Below are 21505 nucleotides of genomic sequence, written 5' to 3' on the forward strand. Positions count from 1 at the left end.
TCAGTGGGTCGTTCCGCGGTGAAGACCCGCAGCAGTGTCTATCGATAGGACCAGCTGGTTGCCACCACTAGTTACTAAATCGACAGACGAAAATAAAGAAAAAGTTGGTGCAGTTACAATCAATCCTCAACACACTCGCTGTGGGCCACGATTGTGATTTTAGCAGACGGGGCATTTAGACAATTGGATGTGTTCCGCTTCCGAATTGTGTAAGTGCCGGAGAATTTTTTTTCCCAATCGAGCGAAAGCAAAACAATCGCAGCAGCAGCAGCAGAGACAACGTAAAGCAAAAACTTCGCAGCGGAAAGCAAAAGCAAGGCAGGCAGCACGCGGGCAGCGAAGCTGGCAGAGAAAGGAAAACCGAAAAGCAACAACGGTAACAAAAGCCAGAAAACCGAAGAACGCCTTAAAAGAAAGTGAAGTGAAGTGCGGACGGGAAACACACTCGTAAAAACGAGATATTCTGCTGGACATCTTTTGCTCTTCGCCTGCGTCGTTTCAATGCGCTTTGGTTTTCACTTGCCTCAACTCAACTAATTCGATCTATTTTGTTTTCTGTTTGCCATTTTTTGTTTTTTGCTCGTATTTGATTTGTGGTACTGCGCGGCACGTGTGCGAATGGATTTCCTACAAATCGAAACTTGTTGCAGAGTGCCACGCCTCCTGCCAGTCCAGCGTTTCCCGACTGGTTAGCATCGCTGGAAAACTAAAAAAAAAACAGCACTTGCATCGATATATATATTATAAAAAAAAAAGGAAAGGCAACAGCAAAACAGCGAGATGGCTGGCCAACAGCTCCTGAGCCCCAGATTATTTCCCAACTCCCCGAAGACCCTATACGACCTGTCGCTGGAGGCCCTCATCGGGAGTATGAACACCAAGATTCCGGCGCTGGACAGGATCAACCGACTGTCTGAGCTGCCACGCAACTTGCTCATCGATGTTTACGAAATGGTAAGTGACAGCCATCCCTTCTCCATCCCTCCAAGAATCCAAAGAATTATCTCATAACCAGTAAGGGGAAATACTTAGGGTTAACTAGGTTCTCAATATTAATAGTGACCCTACCTTTTCTACCGTTACATGTTAGTACGTACTTAGTAAGTACTTCTTATGATCTTATTATTGTAGCATCTTTTTTTTCGGATTTCTTTATGCAAATTCCTGAGATTCCCCGAATTATGCGCATTCAAAAATGTATGTACATAGATTCTTGGAATCCAGCAATAGTGAGGATCCCTAAACTTCGATGCCTTATAACGTGCCCAGTTAGTTCTTATCTGAACTCTCCATATACCATACACATATTTCGCCACTGGCAATTACCATTCTCTCATACCCATTATCAGTATGAGGGAATGGGGGTATGGGCACTTGTCTGTTTGTGTTTGCTTTTCCGCTTAAATTGTTTACATCCCACCCACCAGTCCGCCCATTAACCCATGGCAAAAAAAAAAAAAAAAAAAGACGAAAAAAAGAAGGCCTTCGCGAAGACGGTGACTGCGAATATTGTATGTATATAGATTAACACTCAACTCCCACCTAAATGCATTCAGATTTCGTTGACACATTATGATTGGCACCGATTTAATTGTAGATTTTAATATAACCGATCGTTAAGCGTTATCTGTACGAGTATGTAAACAATAGAGCAACCTAAAGGGTAGACTGCTGATAAAGTTCATCATCAATTGAATGCTTTGTTTATTTTGACTGATCAGAGACTGATCGAATATCGTATATGACGACCTTCAATTATCGGAATTTATTTATGATGCGATTACTTAGTAATCCAGAAATAAACGCCGTAATCGCCGCTGTGCCTGGTGATCCATATGTGCGCCTCCGGATGGATTCCGTTCGGACGAAGGCAATCCAAGTGGACAGGCCAGACCCACAGGTGGTTGCGAATGCACATTGCTGGGCAGTGCCAGCCTGCTGTTTCGATTCCATACATGGATTGTCATAATATGTGGCAATTACTGTGTAAATTATAAACAGAAGCGACATCGATGGGCGGGGGGCTCTATAAATAAACCAACCAGTCGGATGGGTCCAGCGCCCTTTGATTGTCCTGTTTGGAAATGGTGGGCCTCGCTCGGGGATCGGGATTGGGAATGGGATTGGGACTGAGACTGGAATGGGGGCTGCAGTGATGCAGTGATTCATGGACCTTGCTTAAATGGCGCAGCTGCTGGCTGAAGAGCCATTGAACTTGCTGATAATGGCTAAGCAAATTCCATTGTTCGCTGATTGGATGTAACATTTCTTTTCTTCTCTTCGAATTGGTTTACTTCTTATTTGCGACTTCAGCGGTACTGAAATCGCAAGTTGTAGTTTTGAACTAGGATTATCGATTATGCCTTGATTGAATAAAAACACACACTAATGACCTTTTTTGGCTTAGCGGCCCAATGGGGCTTTCACTCAATTACCTAATTACCAATCTTTGTTTGAACATCTACAGATGTCTCAGGAGGAGTCCTTGAAGGACACTTTGCTGGAGGAGCTGGCCCAGCTTGAGGTATTCTCTCGACTCGTTCGCTATCCATTTGCCCGCAGCCAATTGCTGCGCATAATGGCCTCACTAATGGCCAGCAATAAGATGCTGGCCAAAAGACTCAGCGAGAACTATGTGTCGCGCTATGAGGTGGTGACCGGTCAGGACAGTCAGGAGGAAGAGGAGCTGGAGTCGAGCATGGATACACTTGAGGATCGCTCAATGGAGCTCAATACACTGTATACCTACGATGCCGAATCTTCAGATGCAGACACCACCAGTGACGAATTTAATGACGAATTCAGTGTGGATATCGAAAGCATAATAGGTGTCCCACAGCGGAGAGCAAACCCGGATAAACTCGAGGCGATCAACGATTCTTACCTCGAGGAGCTGTCCGCCGTGGAGCTGCAGATCATCGACCTAGGCCTACGCCTCGGATCGTTTCTCTCGGAGGCTGGATGGATGCAGGAGAGCATTACCGTGCTGGCATGCCTTAATGTAAGACTGAAGGATCTGCCGACTCACAAACACTGGTTGCAGTTCCGACTCGACTGCCTGCAGCGGTAATTTATATATTAATTAAAACAAAAACTACTATTTACTATTAGTATTTATTTTGCATTCTTCGAAACAAACTAATCAAATAAACATATATCCTTCGAATAGCCTTCTGTACGCCGAATCAGCCCATTGCAACTTTAAGGAGGCACACAAAACCTACGTGGAATTGATGGGTCTAAACAAATGGCTTAATAGGAACGTGCCACACCAGCTGGTGGCCATAACCTACAGTCAGATTTCGGCCATGTACTTTGCCCGCAATGAGTATAAGAATAGTCATTTGTGGAGCGGTCTCGCCATGCGATTTTTAAAGGGAATTGCGAATCCACGGTGAGTTGTGCTCCCTGCATTTTTTAGCATCATTTAGCCTGGTTATGCGTGGTTCATTTCACCCTTAATCCCCGACAGCATCATCGTCGATGTTCTGCGCCAGGCGGCCAAGGCCTGTGTCGTTAAGCGGGACTTTGCCCGGGCCAATCTGCTCATCTGCCAGGCGGTGCGACGAGCACGGTAAGCAAATTATTCCATCGATTCCACAGCATTTTTTGCTCTTGTCTTTCTTTTATTAAATTCTTTTCTTTTTTGTCCCACAGCGAGTACTTTGGCCCAAAGCACCAGAAGTACGGCGATGCACTGCTGGATTACGGATTTTTCCTACTCAACGTGGACTCCGTGTTCCAGTCCGTATATATATACAAGGAGGCACTGGCCGTGCGCCGTGGTATTTTTGGGAATATGAACTTTCACGTGGCCATTGCCCACGAGGATTTGTCATATGCCTACTACGTTCACGAGTACAGCACCGGTGACTTTAGCTGTGCCCAGGATCACGTGGACAAGGCTGTTAATATCATGCAGCATCTGGTGCCCAGCAATCATCTGATGTTGGCATCGGCGAAGCGCGTGAAGGCACTCCTGCTGGAGGAGATTGCGCTGGACAAGATGGCTGATGGCATTGACGAGGAGGATCTGCTGCTCCAATCCGAGGAGCTGCACAACTTCGCCCTGATTCTCTCGCTGCAAGTGTTTGGCGAGGTGAATGTGCAGACGGCGAAGCACTATGGAAATCTGGGGCGGTTATACCAAACGATGAATCGTTTCGAGGAGGCGGAGCGAATGCACAAAAAGGCGATCAAAATTAAGTCGGAACTGCTGGGTCACTTTGACTACGAGGTGGGCCTGTCCATTGGGCATTTGGCCTCGCTGTACAACTATCAGATGAAGAAATACCGTGACGCCGAACAGCTTTACATGCGCAGCATTGATATAAGTATGTGTATACGGATAGAAAAACAATTTGTTGTTACATTTTACATTAATTTGCATATTTCTTGCAGGCCTGCGTCTGTTTGGGAACTCATACTCTGGCCTGGAGTACGATTATTTGGGTCTGTGCCACGTCTACGAAACTTTGCACAACTTTGAAAAGTATTTGAAGTATGCGAACAAGCTGGAGAACTGGCAGCTGCTGCGTGGCCAAAACATCACTCAAAATGTACGTAGCTCTTGCATAGTTCATATAATGCAAATACGAATTGATGATCGATTTCCTTGCAGAAGTCCAGCTATCCCGCCATCGAGGTGGACTATTCTATCGAGGAGGTCAAGACCAAGTACTTCAGCATGTGCGCCTTCAATAAAAGCGGACACTACTCAGTGCACGCAGAGGACACGTACCAGAACTGAGTAGGGGCTTTGGGAGTGGTTGCGGAATCGGTACCGGAATCGGATACGGTAGCGGACGACGAAGAGGAAGTTACAGTTGCACCTGCACTAGCAATCGCAATCGCACCCACACCCCCAGCATCGGATGGCACAAACTGGAGGGCAAACTGCAGCAGGAGCAGCGGCAATGGTGACAGCGGCGGCAACATCTGCAGTTTGTCTTAGATAAGAGATTCGAATAAGTTAGTTCACGTTGATTAGGCAGAAAATCGGGGCGCATCAAGGATCGACCCCTGTGTTCTATAAGAATCTCTAGGTATAGTATGATAGTATGATATTCAGCCTTTGTTAAATGTTTTTCTTTGCCATTTCCATCGAATCAGACCCGTACTTATAGCCGTACTATACGGATTGCGTCGTAACGAGAGTGGGTCAGCTAAGCAAATTTTTCATTGTGTTCCAGTCATCATCGAATACGTCCAGTACCCCTAGTTCCCGAAGTTTTCACGGACGCCAAGTCCAGTTTTTTCAGTCAGTTAGACCTAGGCTAAGATGTAGTAGTATTGTTGGAGCTTCGGTTACCCGCTTGAACGGGAGATCGTTGAGCAAATAGTTTTTTTTTTTTTAAGTCTATTCCCCGCGTTTTGTTCCATGTACAAATGTTAAATTTTTCGCCTCTAATAATTCAACTTTTGTATTTTTTTCGGAAACCGCAAGAAAGGGCCAGTCGCCAGAGGAAAAAATTTGCTTTCGTTAGAGTAGCACCTGTATTTGATTCAGTTTGTAATTTCCCGCCTTTTAATTTAAAGTTGTATAGAGTGCAAGGAGTGAGCCCATTGTATAGTCTAAGTCGAACGATATATTAATAAATATATATATATTTCCTTGCGTTCACTTAAAAAAAAAAATTTTTTAAAATTGCATCAAAAGTATTGTCGCAGCCCCCAAAAATTCCGAAAGGCGACGGGCAAAGCGTTGTAAATAACTCGGGTCGAATATTACAGCTTCCAGTTAAAAGAAAATGGTTTATAATATAACACAAACACACATGCATATTCACATATATATATATATATATAAATAAAAATAAATGAATGCGTACGAATTAAGACAATTTATACCATTAACACTTGCTACCTAGAGCGATACTTATAATACACAATTGAAGTTGCAAAACTCTTTTTGGCATTACTTAGCGTTTTAGTTTAAGACCGACGTCGTAAATCTCAAATAAAATAACTGCAAAAATGATTGTATGTGTATGTAAATGGTTGTGTATTGTAAATGGTTCGCAATTCGATGGGGTAACCTTTTAGTCACTGCTTAAATCTCGAATCGATATCGCAAAATCACGAAATTGGAAAGCATATGGAAATTGGAAAGCAGTGCAGCCTGTCCGGCATCATTTTGGATAGTCGTGGAAAAGATGGAGATCGCACTATTCGCGAATGCTAGAAAGCTTTACGATCACAAGCTTTACGAGTGCGTTATTCCAGCGGTAATATCCGATAATAACTAATATAATTCCCCCATGAGTGTAATGCGCTCCAACTCCTCCAATTCGGCAGGCGGATCTGCTGAGAACCGTGCTTAAGAATGATCGCTATGTGGCCACACTGGATGTGGAATACCAGGTGCTGCTCTATCTGCTCAATGCAAACTACAAGGAACGAAACTACCGCGCAGCTCTAAGGCATTTCGACGAGATCATCCATAAGCGGCGACTTATGGTGCGCCACAAGAATGCCGTCTTGGTGGCCATCGAAAGTTCCTATCCGGAATTCGGAGACGCGGAGCAGCGTCGCCGTGCTGCCGAGTGTTATCGTCAGATCGGGAATACCGACATGGCCATAGAGACTTTGCTCCAGGTGCCCCCGATATTGCGATCGCCGAGAATCAATCTGATGCTGGCCAGACTGCAGCATCACGGCACCAGACATGGAACGACCAAAAAGTCGGAGGCCGTGCTCGCCTACAAGGAAGTGATCCGCGAGTGCCCAATGGCGCTGCAGGTGATCGAGGCGCTTTTGGAACTGGGAGTCAAAGGCAACGAGATCAACTCGCTGGTGATGCACGGTAGCTACATATATATCATATTTTTCCCATTAGGCCATTCGAAATGAATCCTGTAATCCATTCACACCTTCACCATATCAACTAGCTGCCACGGTGCCCGACCACTTTGACTGGCTGAGCAAGTGGATCAAGGCCCTCGCCCAGATGTTCGACTTCAAGCACTCGGACGCGTCCCAGACCTTCCTCATGCTGCACGACAAAACCACGCTGCGGTGCAATGAGCACCTGATGATGGCGCTGGGCAAGTGCCTCTACTACAATGGCGATTACTTTCAAGCGGAGGATATCTTCTCCTCGACACTTTGTGCCAATCCGGACAACGTGGAGGCGATCGGACTGATGACGGTGCTATGTGGTCAGGAGGGCGGTTGTGAACAGGACAGCGCGGATATGGATTACCTGTTCGCAAAGGTGACCTCCGAAGTAAAGTACACGGCCAGCCATTGGTTTGCGCATGCCCAGCTGTTGTACGATGAGGGGAAATTCGAGCGGGGCTTGAATTTCGTAGATCAATGCCTGGATTCGGAGCCGCGTAACCATGAAGCCCTAATCCTGCGCGGACGGCTGTTAATCGCGTTGGAGCGGCACACGCAGGCGGTGTGCGCCTTTCGCACAGCACAAATGGTGGCACCGTATCGTTTCGAGATCTACAGGGGACTCTTCCACAGCTACTTGGCTCAGAAGCGATTCAAGGAGGCCAATGCCTTGTGCAACTGGACAATACGCCTCTTTCAAAATTCGCCTAGGAGCTTCACGGTACGTGCTATATATACTTAATACTTCCAATTGCATGGGTTTATAAGTATATAAGTGGCTTCGCTTTTATTGACAGATGTTTGGTCGCACGCTCTTTCTTTTCCCGGATCCCAGGATGAGAAGGACTGCCCGCAAGTTTGCCGAAAAGTCACTGAAAATCAATCACATCTACACGCCGGCGGTGAACCTAATTGCCGATATCTGTCAAGTCGAAGTCCCGACCAAGGCCATCATAAAACTGCTCGAGAAACACGTTATTATCTTCCCGAAGGTGAATCTGCTCAACCATCTCGGCGATATCATGCGAAAGCAAAAGGAACCCGTCAAGGCGATGGAATACTATTACAAGGCACTGCGGTGAGTGGTCTGGTCTGGTCTTGGTAGCAGTTTATAACGTATATGATCTATTTCAGTCAAGATCCCAAAAGTAAGCGCACTTTGCGAGGACTGCGTTTACTGTCGAAATCCTTCGAAGAATCACCTGTCCTCGACGAAAGTGACGCCATTGGGATGGAAAACCAGCCATCCACCAATGACCTGGCCACGCCCTGTGAAGCAACGAATGGTGCCGAGGGTGCCGAGAGTGCTGAGAATTCTCGAGAGGCATCCTCCTCAGAAGCCACAAGGTCAGGTCAGGAGGAAGATGTAGATGACCACGATTGGATTGACGTGCCAGACGGCATGTAGTATTAGTTAGCTTTTGATATGCTGCAAGGTACGTGTAAAAGCAGGCAGATTGTGTCAGCACTTAATCGGAGAGCGCTGTTAATGGTAACATACCTTTAACAACAAAATCGTAAGAGGCGTGGTTCTTAAACCCATTTCCCCATAAAAAATAATAATAATGTCTCACATAAAACAATACACCTTTATCCACTGTCAAGAAGTGAATGTTTTTTTGTCATCAAGAATTGTACCCCGCGTAATTGTTTTCTCTACGGCACTGTATGGCACTGTTACTGTAATCAACATACCCGTTAAAATAACCTATAAATGTTAAATTTCTGGCAAAGGATTGTGCCGCCAAATTTAAAATTTTAATCTCAAAATAAAAATATATGCAAAATGTAGACACTGGCTTAAACTAGATTATTTAAATATATATTTAGAGCTTACCCGATTTATTCATTATTTATGAAATAGATTATATTTCGAATTGCATTTCTGAAAAAGAACGAAATGATTAATTAAGGTATACATATCTATATAGCAAATAATATTCCGGAATATATATTTAATTCTATGATTTTATATATATTATATTTAAAGGAAACCGCTCAAATGCCTAACATAATCCCCAACAGCTGGTTAACATGGCGCGAGAGTTTTAACAGCGACGTCGCCGTCGTCGTCGCGAGAGAGAAGCAGCGGCGCCGGCAGAGCCTATATAATAAACAGCGGCAGCCGATTTTTTTGAAATTTTTCAACCGACACCGCGCGCTGATGGTTGTGTCTCGGTTTCCTTTAGATCTTTTCGAAAATTGTATCGAAAACATGCGTTAAATTTTGCGGGGAAACGATATCACACGATGATATTTGATTTCTTTCAAGAGGATATATTTTTATAATGCTTGCTATATATACTCCTCACAACCCAATCGATTTTGGGCCGTGACGCGGGATTTTTTGTTTATGTTCTTTTGAAACCAGTGTGCGAAAAGAAACCCTTTTTTTTTCGAATAAAAACCGCGAAGTGAAGTGCCTTTTGAACCAATATACACGCAATATTGATATGATTCAATGAGATCTTTATCGATGAGATTTTTCCCACAATTCTTATACTTTTGTGAACGAGAAACAAAAACAAAATAAACCCAAAATTTGCATACAAATCTTGAGATTGGCGGAGCTCTACAAAAGGTTTGTATTACAATGTGTAATATTTCAAACAGACGACTTATATGGCATTGCATTTAGTCACTTCCTTTTCCATTTCGACGAGACCCGACAAACGGTTGATTTAATCAGACACTATGTGTTTATCAGTGGAATAAAAACAAATGGGAGCGTTACACATGTTTGGCGATTGTGGATTTGTGTGTTGTGTTTGCCTTGTCGTTCGTTCTTTCGCTTGATAAAGCCCAGAAATATTGTCTTGCACACATGCCCTATCGAGTGGGTCACCAAAAAAACCATCCAATGCCCATACATATATAAGTAAATTGTTTATAAGTAAATATATGTACATACACATACATATTTATGTTTCGTCGTATCACCCACTTTTATCAGGCGCACGCACTTGTTGATTTCGGCACTTTTTGTGTTGCACTTTGCCAGTGCAGCTTTGTGCCAAAGTTCGTGTGTCGATTTCCTAGAACGCGAGTTTGTGGTTTGTCATGTCAACAAGAATGGCAAAGTTCGTTCCCTTGGCTTTGTTTGCTTTCCGATGACTTTCTTGCGGATGGGGCTACGTTCTTCCGCGAAATCGGCTGATGAATAAAATTAAAATCCGCTGCACACCATAAATTTGCCCCCTTGAAAATAACCCTCTCCGCCAAATCGCTCATCCGCCCTCAAATTCGTCGGCTTGCCAATTAAAAGCAATAAGGCAAAACGTTGACAGGATCGGCTTACAGATGCGGGCACAAATGTAGTTCAGATTAAGAAAACTTAAGACTTCAAATAAATGTTTTAATTAATTAAATTAATTAATTTTGCTTTGTTTGTGACTATTTCGTTACTATTTTCGATCATAAGTCGACTATTATTTTCGCCTAAGCTGTGTGTGCTTGTGTGTGTTTGTGTCGACAAACAATTTACAGCTGTTTACGCCTGTTGGACGCCCGCAACAACAACAACAACAAGCAGGGGTAAAGGAGTGAAAGGAATATTAAATGCACTCTCCCTCTCTCTTGCCCCCGAATCCCCTAGAGAAATGACGAGAGCAGAGATCTCATGGTGTGGACTGCTGGTTTCCAGAGTCTCAGGCCGTCAATTGTCGAACTGATAAGGGAAATGCTCAACTGATAAAGGGTGGAGCACCAACACACTCGCACACTCACTCACACACACAAAGCGTCGAGAGTTGCGGGTCTTGAGTTCTGAAGTCCGGGGTCTTGAGTTTTAGTTCTGCCATTTGGGCTGGGCCTCCATATGTTTTCCCATCGCGTATAGCGGTCGCAACGCATGCGCCTCTCCTCCCACAGCTCGCCGCATCTCTCTCTCGTGCACCCCCGCTCTTTTCCCCACCCTTTCTCTTTCCCACTCACGCACACTGGCGCAGAGATAGCGCTTATGGGATTACAATAATTTCCAGAAATCAATGCACAGTGTGGTAGAGAGTACATACATATGTGCCCCATTGCCCTCCCACTGTTTGCTTTAACTGCGATTTTATTGGCTTACCAATAATGATGATCGCGTTTAGATTTAAAGTTAGTTAGTTATTAAGGTGCTAACAGATTTATAGTGATGATGATATTGTTCCCAAATATGTTAGTTCTCAAATAGTTGTTATAACTACTTTGTACCACTGTGCCTTCGCACTGTCGTCCAACTATTGTAATGCGTTATTCCTTCTGCTGCTTCTTTCGTCCTTTTCGATTCTCTCCCGGAATCGGAATAGTTGGGCAAGGACTTGCGCGGAAGCTGCTGGCGAATGAGGGGAGGTGGACATTATTGCAACCCTGCGGTTCTGCTGCGTGTTGCGAAAAGTCGGCCCAAGTGAGTCCAACGTTAGTCTTCGGTCATATGGTCGCCCGTCGAGTTGCGGAGTTGCGGTCTCGCGGAGTCGCCTTCTCGCGCTATTTGGCGTCCACGAACATCCGAACATCGGAACATCCTGCGCCACTATAATTCCCAATTTCCCCGTTTCCGTTTCCGACTTCTGATTCTGCAAGCATACTGTTATTTTTTTTTTGTTCGGTGTTTAGTGATTTCCAGCTGTGTGTGGTGCTGTGTGAATATTGAGAAGGTGAACATTGGTGTTTTTTGGCATCGCTGTTGTTTTTTTCGTAGCACACTTACCGCTATAATAATAACGTGCTTCCTTCCTTGTCTGGCCGATTTTTCGGTGCCGCCACCTCTGCCGTCGCGTCGCGTGCAGAAAAAGTAAGCGCAGAATTAAACGTACACTTTTAGTGGCATTGTTGTTGTTTTGGTCCGTTAGGGTGGCAACCATCGATTTGCGTGTCGCGCAGCCGAAACACAGAAATTCAAAACTCAAAATCAAATCGGCAAAAAGAGTAGACATAATAAAAAGTATATATATCTATATATATATATATAAATACAGGGAAACAAAAGAAATCTAATGCCAAAATAGCAATTCGATTGTCTGATTTGGGCGAGAGAGAAAGACCCAAAAATCAAACGAACAAACAAACAAACAGGCAGCACAAAATAATGATTATTATTATTATTATTGGTATTGGTTTTGGAATTTTAGTTGGAACTCATCGTTTTATCTGTCTGCCGACTATACACACAGATATTTGTGTGCCGGAATGCAATGGTGTAAATCATAAACATGGGGCGCATTCAATTATAATTCCACATGCAACGACGACACCCCCGATAACGACTGAACACTATATAGCTATATAGTACCCCTTGGCTCGCCAACTCCCCGATATTCATATATATATATATATATATACATATAGGAACTACAAGTGAACAACAAACTGACAGCGCGGCTGGTTCCATTGCTTATGGTGTTTATCTGAAGTTCCACTTACAGAACGACAAATGACAAATGACGCGGCTATATGCATATAGTATGTATATCCATATATGGATTTCCATAAAATATGTCATTCGACCAGGGATAAGGTTCTCCAGATCCAGTTTTAACCACTTAGGGGTAGACCAATTTATGACTGCAGAATTTAACAGTTGAGTAGATCGACAAAGGCTATATTATGCCTTCATGGCCATAAATATAATAGTAAAGATAATAAGCTAATAGTGGCTGTTCATTCCAAGAAAACATTACAGCAAAGCCATTTCTTAACTGATCTTTAAGCTTTTGTTCAAACATGACGATAAGAATGGTTGATAAGGAGGTGTTCCAGTTTCAAAGCTCCACGTTTTTTTTATGAAATCCTGTGGATTTTACTTTGAAATTATTCTGCAGCTCCAAAAATAAAGTAGTTTTCAAAAGATTATTTATGATATCCTGTGTGGACTAGAGCTGCATGTTTTGCTTTAAATAAATACAAAAAAAAAAAGAGAAAAGCAACACAAACGCTGAGTCATAAATCTTTGTATAAACTTTCTTTGCATCGTTGGATGTCTGGCGCTTAATTAAAGAACTTGTGTATGTTCTATGGCAATATTATTAATATTCCCTTACCGAATTTTGCCAACATTTTCATGACTCATAGTTTTGCAGGCCACCACCACCCATCGAGGTGGCGCCTCTTTTTATTATTATTTGCCAGGAGATTGAGTCACGTCAGCTGTTCTAATGAGCAAATGGTAGCCGGCAATTGGGGAATTGGTGGGCTAGTGGGTGGTTGGTGGGCGGAGTTGCTGGGCGACCTTGATGACCGCATGCCCAGGCATTCGTCACGCATTTGAAAAAAGGCCGGAGATTCCCTAAAAAGGTCAGAACAGCACTCTGCACATGTGGCATTGACCTTGCCCAATTCTTACCTGCCCATTAGGCCCTCTCACCCGCTGAGCGGCCTTCATGGGAAAAGGTTGGCCCAAGGTTCAAGCCCACACCAAACCAAACCAATCGAATCCAAACAGAAGGTGTCAAGCCAAGATAAAGATATAGTCGATATTGGCTTGTACTTCGTTAGTTTTGACTGACCAAGAAATATTATGATGCATCAGAATGGTTTATTAATAATGTTGCTTAAGTATTTGAATATCCCAAGTCGCAGGACACACCCAAAACGGTTCCGTTTCGTTTTTTTTTCAATCGGTATCCCCTTCAGATTGCGTGCGAATTTTCGTGTATTTTGAACGTGTGTGTGTGTGTGGTGGTGTTTTCCCAACTCTCTTGCCATTTCCGCTTGTCAGACATTTGTCAGCTTTTAGCTTATTGCCAACTTCTGTAGCAAAAGTCTATGAGCGATTGCGAAACAAGCCTACAGCGATTGTCAGTCTGGGCTATGACTTTGGTTTTGGGTTTCGGTTTATGTTTGGGTTTGGGTTTTAGGATTGCGATTGCGATTGGAATTGGAATTGGAATTGGAATAGGGGATTTGTATTGGGTCCGAGACTTGAGCCCACCTCAGTACTACGACGGTTCCATTTTCGTTATTCATCAGCGCAATATTTTTGTAGTCGTTTCTTTTCGCTCAGTACAACGCATATTTACGTAGGCCATTCGAGCCAAGTTAACGCCTTTATTTATTGACTTATTTGTTTAGACCACCACCTCGCGCCATCTCTCTTGCCAGTTCTCTAGTTCTCCAGTACGTTGTGTGGAACGCTCACTCACGTTCAATGGCAAAAAGCAAATAAAACTCCATTTACCGTTTTCGACTTACGTCGTCGCTGATGATGTCACACTCACTGTCCAACTATCCAACTATCCAACTATCTAACTATCTACATACTATATATGCATATTTCATTCTCGATTTCCTTTTTTCCGTCCTCAGGTTCCGGCCGCAGCTGAGGAAAACCAACAGAAACGACCAAGAAACCGAACATAAGAACGCGCACCGAGTGAAGACATCAACGCCAGATCGGTAAGTTCATCAAAGGTCGCTGGGGGGAAGTGTTAAGCAAAGAAGAGGGGGAGTGGGGGGGGGGGCCAAATGTGTTGGGATGGAGATGGATCGTAAAAGTCATAGAAACTTTCATTGTTATTCGAAAATTTATGGGCTGTACAGATACAGATAGGCAGTGTTTCAGTTTCAAATATAAACTTCCTGGTATTTAATAAATATTGTGTAGATTTTTCCACAACATATGCATAAATATAATCCCCATACGGAAATCCTTTCCCTTCAATGAGTCAGCAGAGTCCTGCATCTGCAGAATTCTCTATCCATAAATTCGCGGGCTGAAAAAAAATAAATCTAGTGCAGAAATGATCGCCTAATGTCCGATGACCATTCGCAATCTAGAATGAAATGCGCCCGGGAACTAATCACTTTGGTTCTGGGGAAACGTGTGAATCATGTGAATCATGTGGCTATATGCTGTACACACTTACGTACGTATATGTATGCCACGGACTGTATCAAACGCATATCTCTTGGCCATGATAAAAATATACGATCGGTTTCGTCATTTACCAAGATGACTATATATATGTATATATATATATATATATATAATATTAAGCTATATTCGTGTGAGCGCATTTTTCGGGGGATTATGTCGTAGGTCAGGGTATCTGAATGTGCGAAAGAAATGTTCGTTTCGAGTGGTTATGAATGGGCAGACCGCCAAAAGAATCTCTGAGTCACTAAAACACAAAAAAAAAGAAGAAACACGGCGCTTCTTCGGTTGCATCTTTGAGTTTCGTTTTCGTTTTTAATTTCGATTTCGTTATCAAGCGTTTATCAGGCAACCCAATTGGCATTCAACAACTAACGCGTATCGGGAAAAACGTGGCGCGAAATTCATTCATTTCAACGATCGCCAAATGGCGACAATCGATCGCTCGGAAGTCGATTTGTCGTCGTTTGTCATACTAGATACTACACATACCCCACCGCCTGCGTGGAACCCCTTGATTATTTTTAATATTCATGAGTATGCAATCGTCGCTCCTGGCTGCTCAGTTCCCCAAAATGGACAACCGCATCGACGTCAGGCACCCATCCCATTCCCGATCAATTTTGGACAGTTCATTTATTTATTTCGACAGGCGACAGGCGGGGAGAGTTAGAGTGTGTGTCAAGTGATCGCCAAAGGGCCACAAAAACGGCGGAATAGTAAATGCCGGGGCATACAAATTGCTGGGGAAACCGAATGGATCATCGATCAGCTGGCAGTTGATCAAACACAGATAGTGGAGATGACAAGCGAAGGGATAACCGAGTTGAATGGGAAATGAAGCGGAGGTCTGCGATCCTCGAGATACATCACATATTTACGAACTGAGGATCATCTACAATATCTGGCAGGTAACTCATTTGGTTACTTCAAAGTAGATACAAAATAGATGGATCCCCTAGCAAAGGTAAAGGATAATCGTCGTTGCCCCTTGCAATTTGAGATACTTCATAGTGCATCCATTTGTACTCAGCTAATTGAAATGCAAAGATAATAAATCATTTTACCTTGGCCACCCAAAATTACTGAACATATCTGTCAGATTGCTCGTTTTAATGGATGTATGTTGTTGTTGTTTTTTTACGATTTCTAAACATAATTAAAAAGGTTAATTTAGTTTCTCGAACATATTAGTCTGGGGTCTCCATATACATATATATATATACGTTTTTGTGATGTGCTGTGCTGTGTTGATCTCTCCATTCATATTTGATTCACAAACTCTTTGCGTGTTGATCGTGTGGCATTTGCCCGAGGCGATCTTTTGTCTCTTTGTCGCCACTGCTCATTGAATTAATTGCACACAGAGTCGCAACTTGGTTGCAACTGCAACTGCAACTGCATCTGCATCTCTGTATCTATATCTATATGCATATCCATCTGCATCTTGAGCAGCAGAGTGATATTCCCAGGCCCAGGCGCCTTGTAAATTTAGTTGTTCGCGCACGCAATTTGCTGCCGGCTCGCAGATGAGATGAGATGCTCTTGCTGTGGTCATGAACCCGCATTGTAGTTGCCATTTTATTTGTTTATTAATTGCTCAGCCCCTTGCGCCAGCGGTTGATGGATGATGTGGCTCCGTCTCCACCAGCTTCAAATCCATCTCCACCTCGATCGCCACCGAGCATTTCGAGCTCCGGCTCCATGTCGTTGGCATGTGGGTTGTGGGTGAAATGAAACCATTCAAGTTGACTGCCGTCGATGCCGTTGGCTGATGACAATGAAATGCTGAAGTTTCACTTGGATTATGCCTCAGATACTACACACACACACACAGTCATGGGTATTACGCAGTTTGATCTCGCATTGATCTCGAGTGATCCGCCAGTTGGAGATTTGGCAGAGATTCACATCATTTACGACCAAATCGCCACGATGTAACGATGCATCGTTGCACTTCAATCGCCAAGTGTTCTCAACAGATCACAAAATCAAATGATCTTTTAATTAGTCTCCCCAATAATAATAACCCTTCATCTCTGTCCAAAATCCCAAGCCAACTTGATCTGCGATCATTAGAGTTAATCTCTTCAGGTTAAGAAATCTTCAAACGATTAAGGGCACGTGTTGTTTTGGTATCATTAAGTGAACATTTAGACCGCCACTTTTTAATGTATTCAACATCTGGCTAGAATGATCTGTCCGTCCGCATAGTGCCGAAGTTACCATCGCATTTTTGCGATCTTTAGCGATCGCCAAGCAGGCGTGAAATCATCGTTATTATGATGATTAGTTTTTTGCTTAACAGCGGGCATTATTATCAAATTAACACGGCGCTTCACAGACCCATTATATACGTACATACATATATGATGTACATATATATGTATATAGAAGTTAGGGGTGATTTCGAGGAGTGGAAGCCAAGCGGATCCGATTAAATGCCTTCGCCGATTGTCGCCTATTAACGAAATCAACTCGGATGCGGGCGGTCTGATGATGGGCCTAATCAAAAATGTATTTATGAGATACACACGACGACGGGCCTATTTGACATCATAAATACACACACACATATAAGATATATCGATTTAGTGGGTCAGGGGTAACAGCGGTGCGTACTTAAATCTCATTACATTTAATGGCATTTAGTCATCAAGGGTTTCATTTTGTTGTTATGTGATTTAGCTGGAACTGTCGAAAGTTTGTCAAAAATCCGCGGATATCCATCCATCCGTTTGGCTGGATATGAAACAACATACTCGTATGATGATGAATGGGGGCGACAAGCGATCGAATGTCCGAATGTGATCACATCTCGAATGCCAAATAGTTGCGCATGCGCATTTTTGGCCCAGTGAATTATGAATCGAGATGTGAGATGCGATGGGATTGGCGACTAGAAAAACTTAAGCAAACCGGACTGGACCAACCTGATGTACGGAAAGGTGAAGACAAATTGGGCAGCTTACATCATGAGTTTTTGAGTTTTGGATTTTTTTTGTTGTTGTTGTTTTTTTTTGCACACCGTCTGACAGCAGCAAATATATATCGCCCAAAGGCCCGGCAATTAAGAATTTTTGTCTTTGGCCTGGCCTTTAAGACAAAGTTAAAGTTGCCTGGGTGGGCGAGAGATTTTGGTGTGTGCTTTTTTATGCTTTTTCGTCGTGTTTGCTTAGCTTGTGTTGTAGTTGGTTGTTTGCAGTTTGAGTGGCTGTAGTTTGTTGCTCATTAAGTTCCTCAAATGGCAGTCAAAAATTGTTGGCCGGAACCGGGCGGCGAAACCCAAGCCTGGCCAAGAATCATTATGTCAATGTCGGGTCCCCGCCTCTCTGAACCTCTAAATCTCTGAGTCTCTGTATCTGTGACTTCACGAATCGACATTTAATTTGCTGTTTTGGGTTACCTCATAAGTCGGACTCTTCGCACTTGAGACTCGAGTTTGTGGAGGTCTATTCTCGGCGATTTTGCAATCGAGTCCGAGTGTGTCAAGTGTCGATCGCTTTGTCCTCCTCGGCCACTTGAGCCAGGAAATCAGAAATCAAACATCAGACAACAGAGAGAGTGTTTTTATTATTTTCTTTTATTCCCCGGCTAATCCCTCCCGGGATTTGAAGGACCATTTTGGGCTAAAGGATGGGTTTTTGAGCTGCGAACTCAAATATCCATGACTTGGCACTCCTTTCCTGCTAAAGTGCTCATCCATCAAGGGGTGACTTGGATGTTGGGATATGTTTAGATCAAACGATCGCTCCGATTGAATCATTATGCCCAGGTGACCCGACTCTGATCATTCCATCTGATCAGGTTTAAGATCTTGGGCATTCCCTGTTGTCATGCGCATAATTTGTAAACAAATTTAGTTACTCTTTGTTGCCTGATTGGTGTTCGAGTTGGTTTCGGGATCGAGTTCTGGATGCTATAGGGCTATAGGGGGCCATAGGGTTTGGGTTTCTCTTGCAGATCTCTGATCTTTGGGTTGCGTGTGTGGGGTCTCGCGTCTCTCGTTACGATCGCCTAGCTGCAGGGGATAATTTCTGTTGGCTGCGTGCTCGTCATTCCCCTGATTGGGCCGGATCGTAAAACCGAAGCGTGCCTCGTGCCCTGCCCCCTTTGGCTAGCTAAGAGATCATCCAAAGTTTTTACGATCGGCTTAATGCCCGCTGACTTGGCCGCCTGCCGGAACCCCACTTTTAACCAAAAAAAAAAAACACACAAATCCACATCGTACCTTGATTGACCGAACGTTAGATAGATCATTTAATTTAAACTATTTATGGATATTTTTTATGGCGGGCGATTTGCATTTGGCCAACTTTCCATTTGACTAAATGAAACCTAAACAGCGCGTCCCCCCATCAATGGACGACCAGTGATCGTGGGGATCATGAATGGAATTCCATTTAACGACGTGAGAATGGTGGGAAGATTACGGAGAGCAGGAAAGATTATAGAGCTAGAGGTATTAAGTGATTGAGGAGAAGCCGCTATAAAATTCTATTATGGTTTCTTGAGGGATCTGCTTTGAAGCGAGAAAATCCATAAAATGTTGCCCAAAAATTTAGCATTTAAAAGCAGATTACGTCCTATAGAAATTACAAAAGGGTAATGCCAGAAAGGATCACTAAGAAGGTCTAAAGAAAGATTACCGAAACAGGACCTTTTGAGAAACCCAAACAATGTATCCAATATACAGAGTAACACGACTGCAAATGTTAGAGATACATACAATCCAATCTGGGCTTTCAAGCGCCATCATCTCATGCTCCTTCCTTTGAAGGCCTATCTAACATCCGGTGTGGGGATTGTGTCATCCATCTATCAAGCCACATAGTCACTATGCAAACAAACACCATATGGCAATGTGAATCGGACACAAACTGTTGAGGCTTTGGCTCTGTTTCTGGCAAAGAGTTATTTTATCTTATCGGGTGTTTACGTACGATTTTAGTTCGATTTTGATTTGGGGCTGCACAGTTCGCTTTTGATGGGGTTCGAAACTTTTTGCTGGATGTTTACCTGCTGGTGATGTCTGGAAATGGAGTTTACGAGTTCATATGGCCCAGATGTGCACATCCAGGGCAGATATATCTCTGTATGTTCAGATCTACATATATGTGTATGTTGCGCCCAATTGTTGATTCTGCTTGAAAAGATCTTCTTCATTTGCAAAGACCAAACAAAAACACACAACTTTCTGTATTGACTGAGGAACTTTATTTGCTGCTGCGATCGTATCTTTCACTCGTGTATCGGTAAATGTATCTCCCTCTATCTGTATCTGTATCTGAATCTGAATCTGCTTCATCTCCGTGTGTTTTTATTGTGTTTACACTTGACTCCATCATGTTGCTGCTGCCTGGGATTGGATCGTGTTGAAAAGTCTATGCAATTAGCACGCTTTCAGCACATACCAAGCACTCGCTATTGGGTCAAGGTTAGTAGCCCAGCCCCCATCTCTTGGACTTAGACTTTTGGATAGCACGGAGTAGAAACCTAGCCCTACTCTGGTCCGTCGTCCCATCGCTAGCCAATCCATCTTGCCTTCGAGCCAAACTATCGAGCTGTTTGTATTTACATTTAACATTTATATTTGTATTCGTATTCGTATTTGTATTTGCCTATCTGTATCTTTTCGCTGTGGGCGTAAACACACGGCAAACAACTTCATTTGAGTGGAAATCAGACAAGAAGTTGTCGTTGTCGTCCCAGTTTTGGGTTTTTAACTCGTGGCCCCCCCTTGTATTCAGGTCATTTCGGTTCAAATAGCAGGCTAAACAGTTATGGCCAAGCTTATACAAGTACCTAATAATGCCAAAGCGAATCTAATAGTTTGCTGTTTTCAATGTATTTAACGATATATGAAGCATATCGTACCAAACGAATTCTCAATTGCGAAAGCCTATAAACATATTAATTGATTGTAAACAACTCGAGCCAATTTAACTGCCTGATTTTTATAATTTATGAGGAGCATTACCGTTTTTTGCTTCGTTTCCTCGGATCAATTCGATTTATTGAAGTGTTCCCAGTGCCCCAACATATTCCTTGTGATCCAAGCACTGCTTATCCCTAATTGGAAAGGAACCAAGCATCTCGGTTGAGATGGATGGATATGGAAGTTGATGTCAAAGTCGGAGACCTAACCCCTATATATGTATATATATATATACAAATGTGAATGGCAATTCATGAGGCTGGGCGTTCGAATAAATCTATATATACGGATTTATATGCATGCAGCTGCCCTTCCTCCCTTCCCAGCGTTCATCTTTTGTATGCTCCTCACCAAGTTCCCGGTTCCCAGTTCCCAGTTCCCAGTTCCCAACTTCCCAAGTTCCCAGTTCCCAGTTCCCCGATTCTTTCCGTCTTTGTGACGTTAATTAGAACGATGCACCATGCGTGGCTGCTGCCGGGGATTGCCATTGGGGGATTGGGATTGCAAGAAACGCGTTGAGAGGAGTTCTCCGCCCGACTCGGCAGATATAGCTTCTGTTGGATTAACGGCACACGTGTCCGCATCTTGCGCTTATTTATTACCTTTCAGCACCGACTGCAAGAATTTTCCCTTTTCTTTTTAATGATTTTTATTTTTTCTCCGTCTATCATGGTTTTCACATTTCTGATTTGGTACTCTAACTTTTTGAGGGAGTTTTGCTTCTTTGGGAAATTTCTTTGCAGAATTGCAGAAAGGTTTCTAGCATTGAATATGGCCATAGTTCACACTTCTTGAGATCTTAAATCCCATTGTAAGCCATAAATTTCCACCACACACACATGCTCGAAGGGCATTCGATAGTCGGTATTGAATTA

The 21505-nt window shown here is 43.3% G+C and overlaps 3 protein-coding genes and 1 long non-coding RNA gene across 5 annotated transcripts in view; 3 read left to right on the forward strand and 1 right to left on the reverse strand.

The window, feature by feature from the left end:
* The first annotated feature begins 64 nt into the window (after positions 1–64).
* On the forward strand, positions 65–5977 carry LOC6612254 (amyloid protein-binding protein 2). The gene is made up of 8 exons (XM_032724292.1): positions 65–209; positions 651–954; positions 2468–3066; positions 3170–3394; positions 3473–3574; positions 3658–4334; positions 4402–4559; positions 4622–5977. Exons 2-8 carry the CDS (start codon positions 781–783, stop codon positions 4748–4750), a joined length of 2064 nt encoding a protein of 687 aa, XP_032580183.1. The 5' UTR covers positions 65–209; positions 651–780; the 3' UTR covers positions 4751–5977.
* Positions 5978–6441: 464 nt separating this feature from the next.
* On the forward strand, positions 6442–8630 carry LOC6612252 (anaphase-promoting complex subunit 7). Its single transcript, XM_002036728.2, has 4 exons — positions 6442–6805; positions 6891–7561; positions 7638–7918; positions 7975–8630. The coding sequence occupies exons 1-4, from the start codon at positions 6457–6459 to the stop codon at positions 8246–8248; spliced, it is 1575 nt and encodes a 524-aa protein (XP_002036764.2). The 5' UTR covers positions 6442–6456; the 3' UTR covers positions 8249–8630.
* Positions 8631–8994: 364 nt separating this feature from the next.
* Positions 8995–21505, forward strand: part of LOC6612249 (GAS2-like protein pickled eggs) — a 48887-nt gene continuing 36376 nt past the window's right edge. Inside the window, exons 1-2 of one of the 2 annotated variants that reach the window (XM_032725638.1) lie at positions 8995–9421; positions 14125–14214. The gene's annotated coding sequence lies outside the window, so the exon portion shown is untranslated. Of the gene's footprint in view, positions 9422–11597; positions 11615–14124; positions 14215–21505 lie in introns of those variants that run through there. The other variant, XM_032725639.1, reaches the window with a different exon arrangement.
* LOC116802174 lies at positions 11422–11616 on the reverse strand. Its single transcript, XR_004362548.1, has 2 exons — positions 11531–11616; positions 11422–11458 (listed from the first exon to the last, which is right to left on the reverse strand). It is a non-coding gene; the product is annotated as an uncharacterized LOC116802174 (long non-coding RNA).

The sequence above is a fragment of the Drosophila sechellia genome, chromosome X (genome assembly GCF_004382195.2).
Source record: "Drosophila sechellia strain sech25 chromosome X, ASM438219v1, whole genome shotgun sequence".
NCBI classification, from domain to species: Eukaryota; Metazoa; Arthropoda; class Insecta; order Diptera; family Drosophilidae; genus Drosophila; species Drosophila sechellia.

What these genes read in the sequence shown, in the direction of transcription:
- LOC6612254 (XM_032724292.1), top strand. Translation starts at nt 781, where the DNA reads ATGGCTGGCCAACAGCTCCTGAGCCCCAGATTATTTCCCAACTCCCCG. An exon ending in CGACTCGACTGCCTGCAGCG is followed by an intron (nt 3,067 to 3,169) that starts GTAATTTATATA and finishes TCCTTCGAATAG; the next exon opens with CCTTCTGTACGCCGAATCAG. An exon ending in AAGGGAATTGCGAATCCACG is followed by an intron (nt 3,395 to 3,472) that starts GTGAGTTGTGCT and finishes AATCCCCGACAG; the next exon opens with CATCATCGTCGATGTTCTGC.
- LOC6612252 (XM_002036728.2), top strand. Translation starts at nt 6,457, where the DNA reads ATGGTGCGCCACAAGAATGCCGTCTTGGTGGCCATCGAAAGTTCCTAT. An exon ending in CAACTCGCTGGTGATGCACG is followed by an intron (nt 6,806 to 6,890) that starts GTAGCTACATAT and finishes CATATCAACTAG; the next exon opens with CTGCCACGGTGCCCGACCAC. An exon ending in TACTATTACAAGGCACTGCG is followed by an intron (nt 7,919 to 7,974) that starts GTGAGTGGTCTG and finishes GATCTATTTCAG; the next exon opens with TCAAGATCCCAAAAGTAAGC.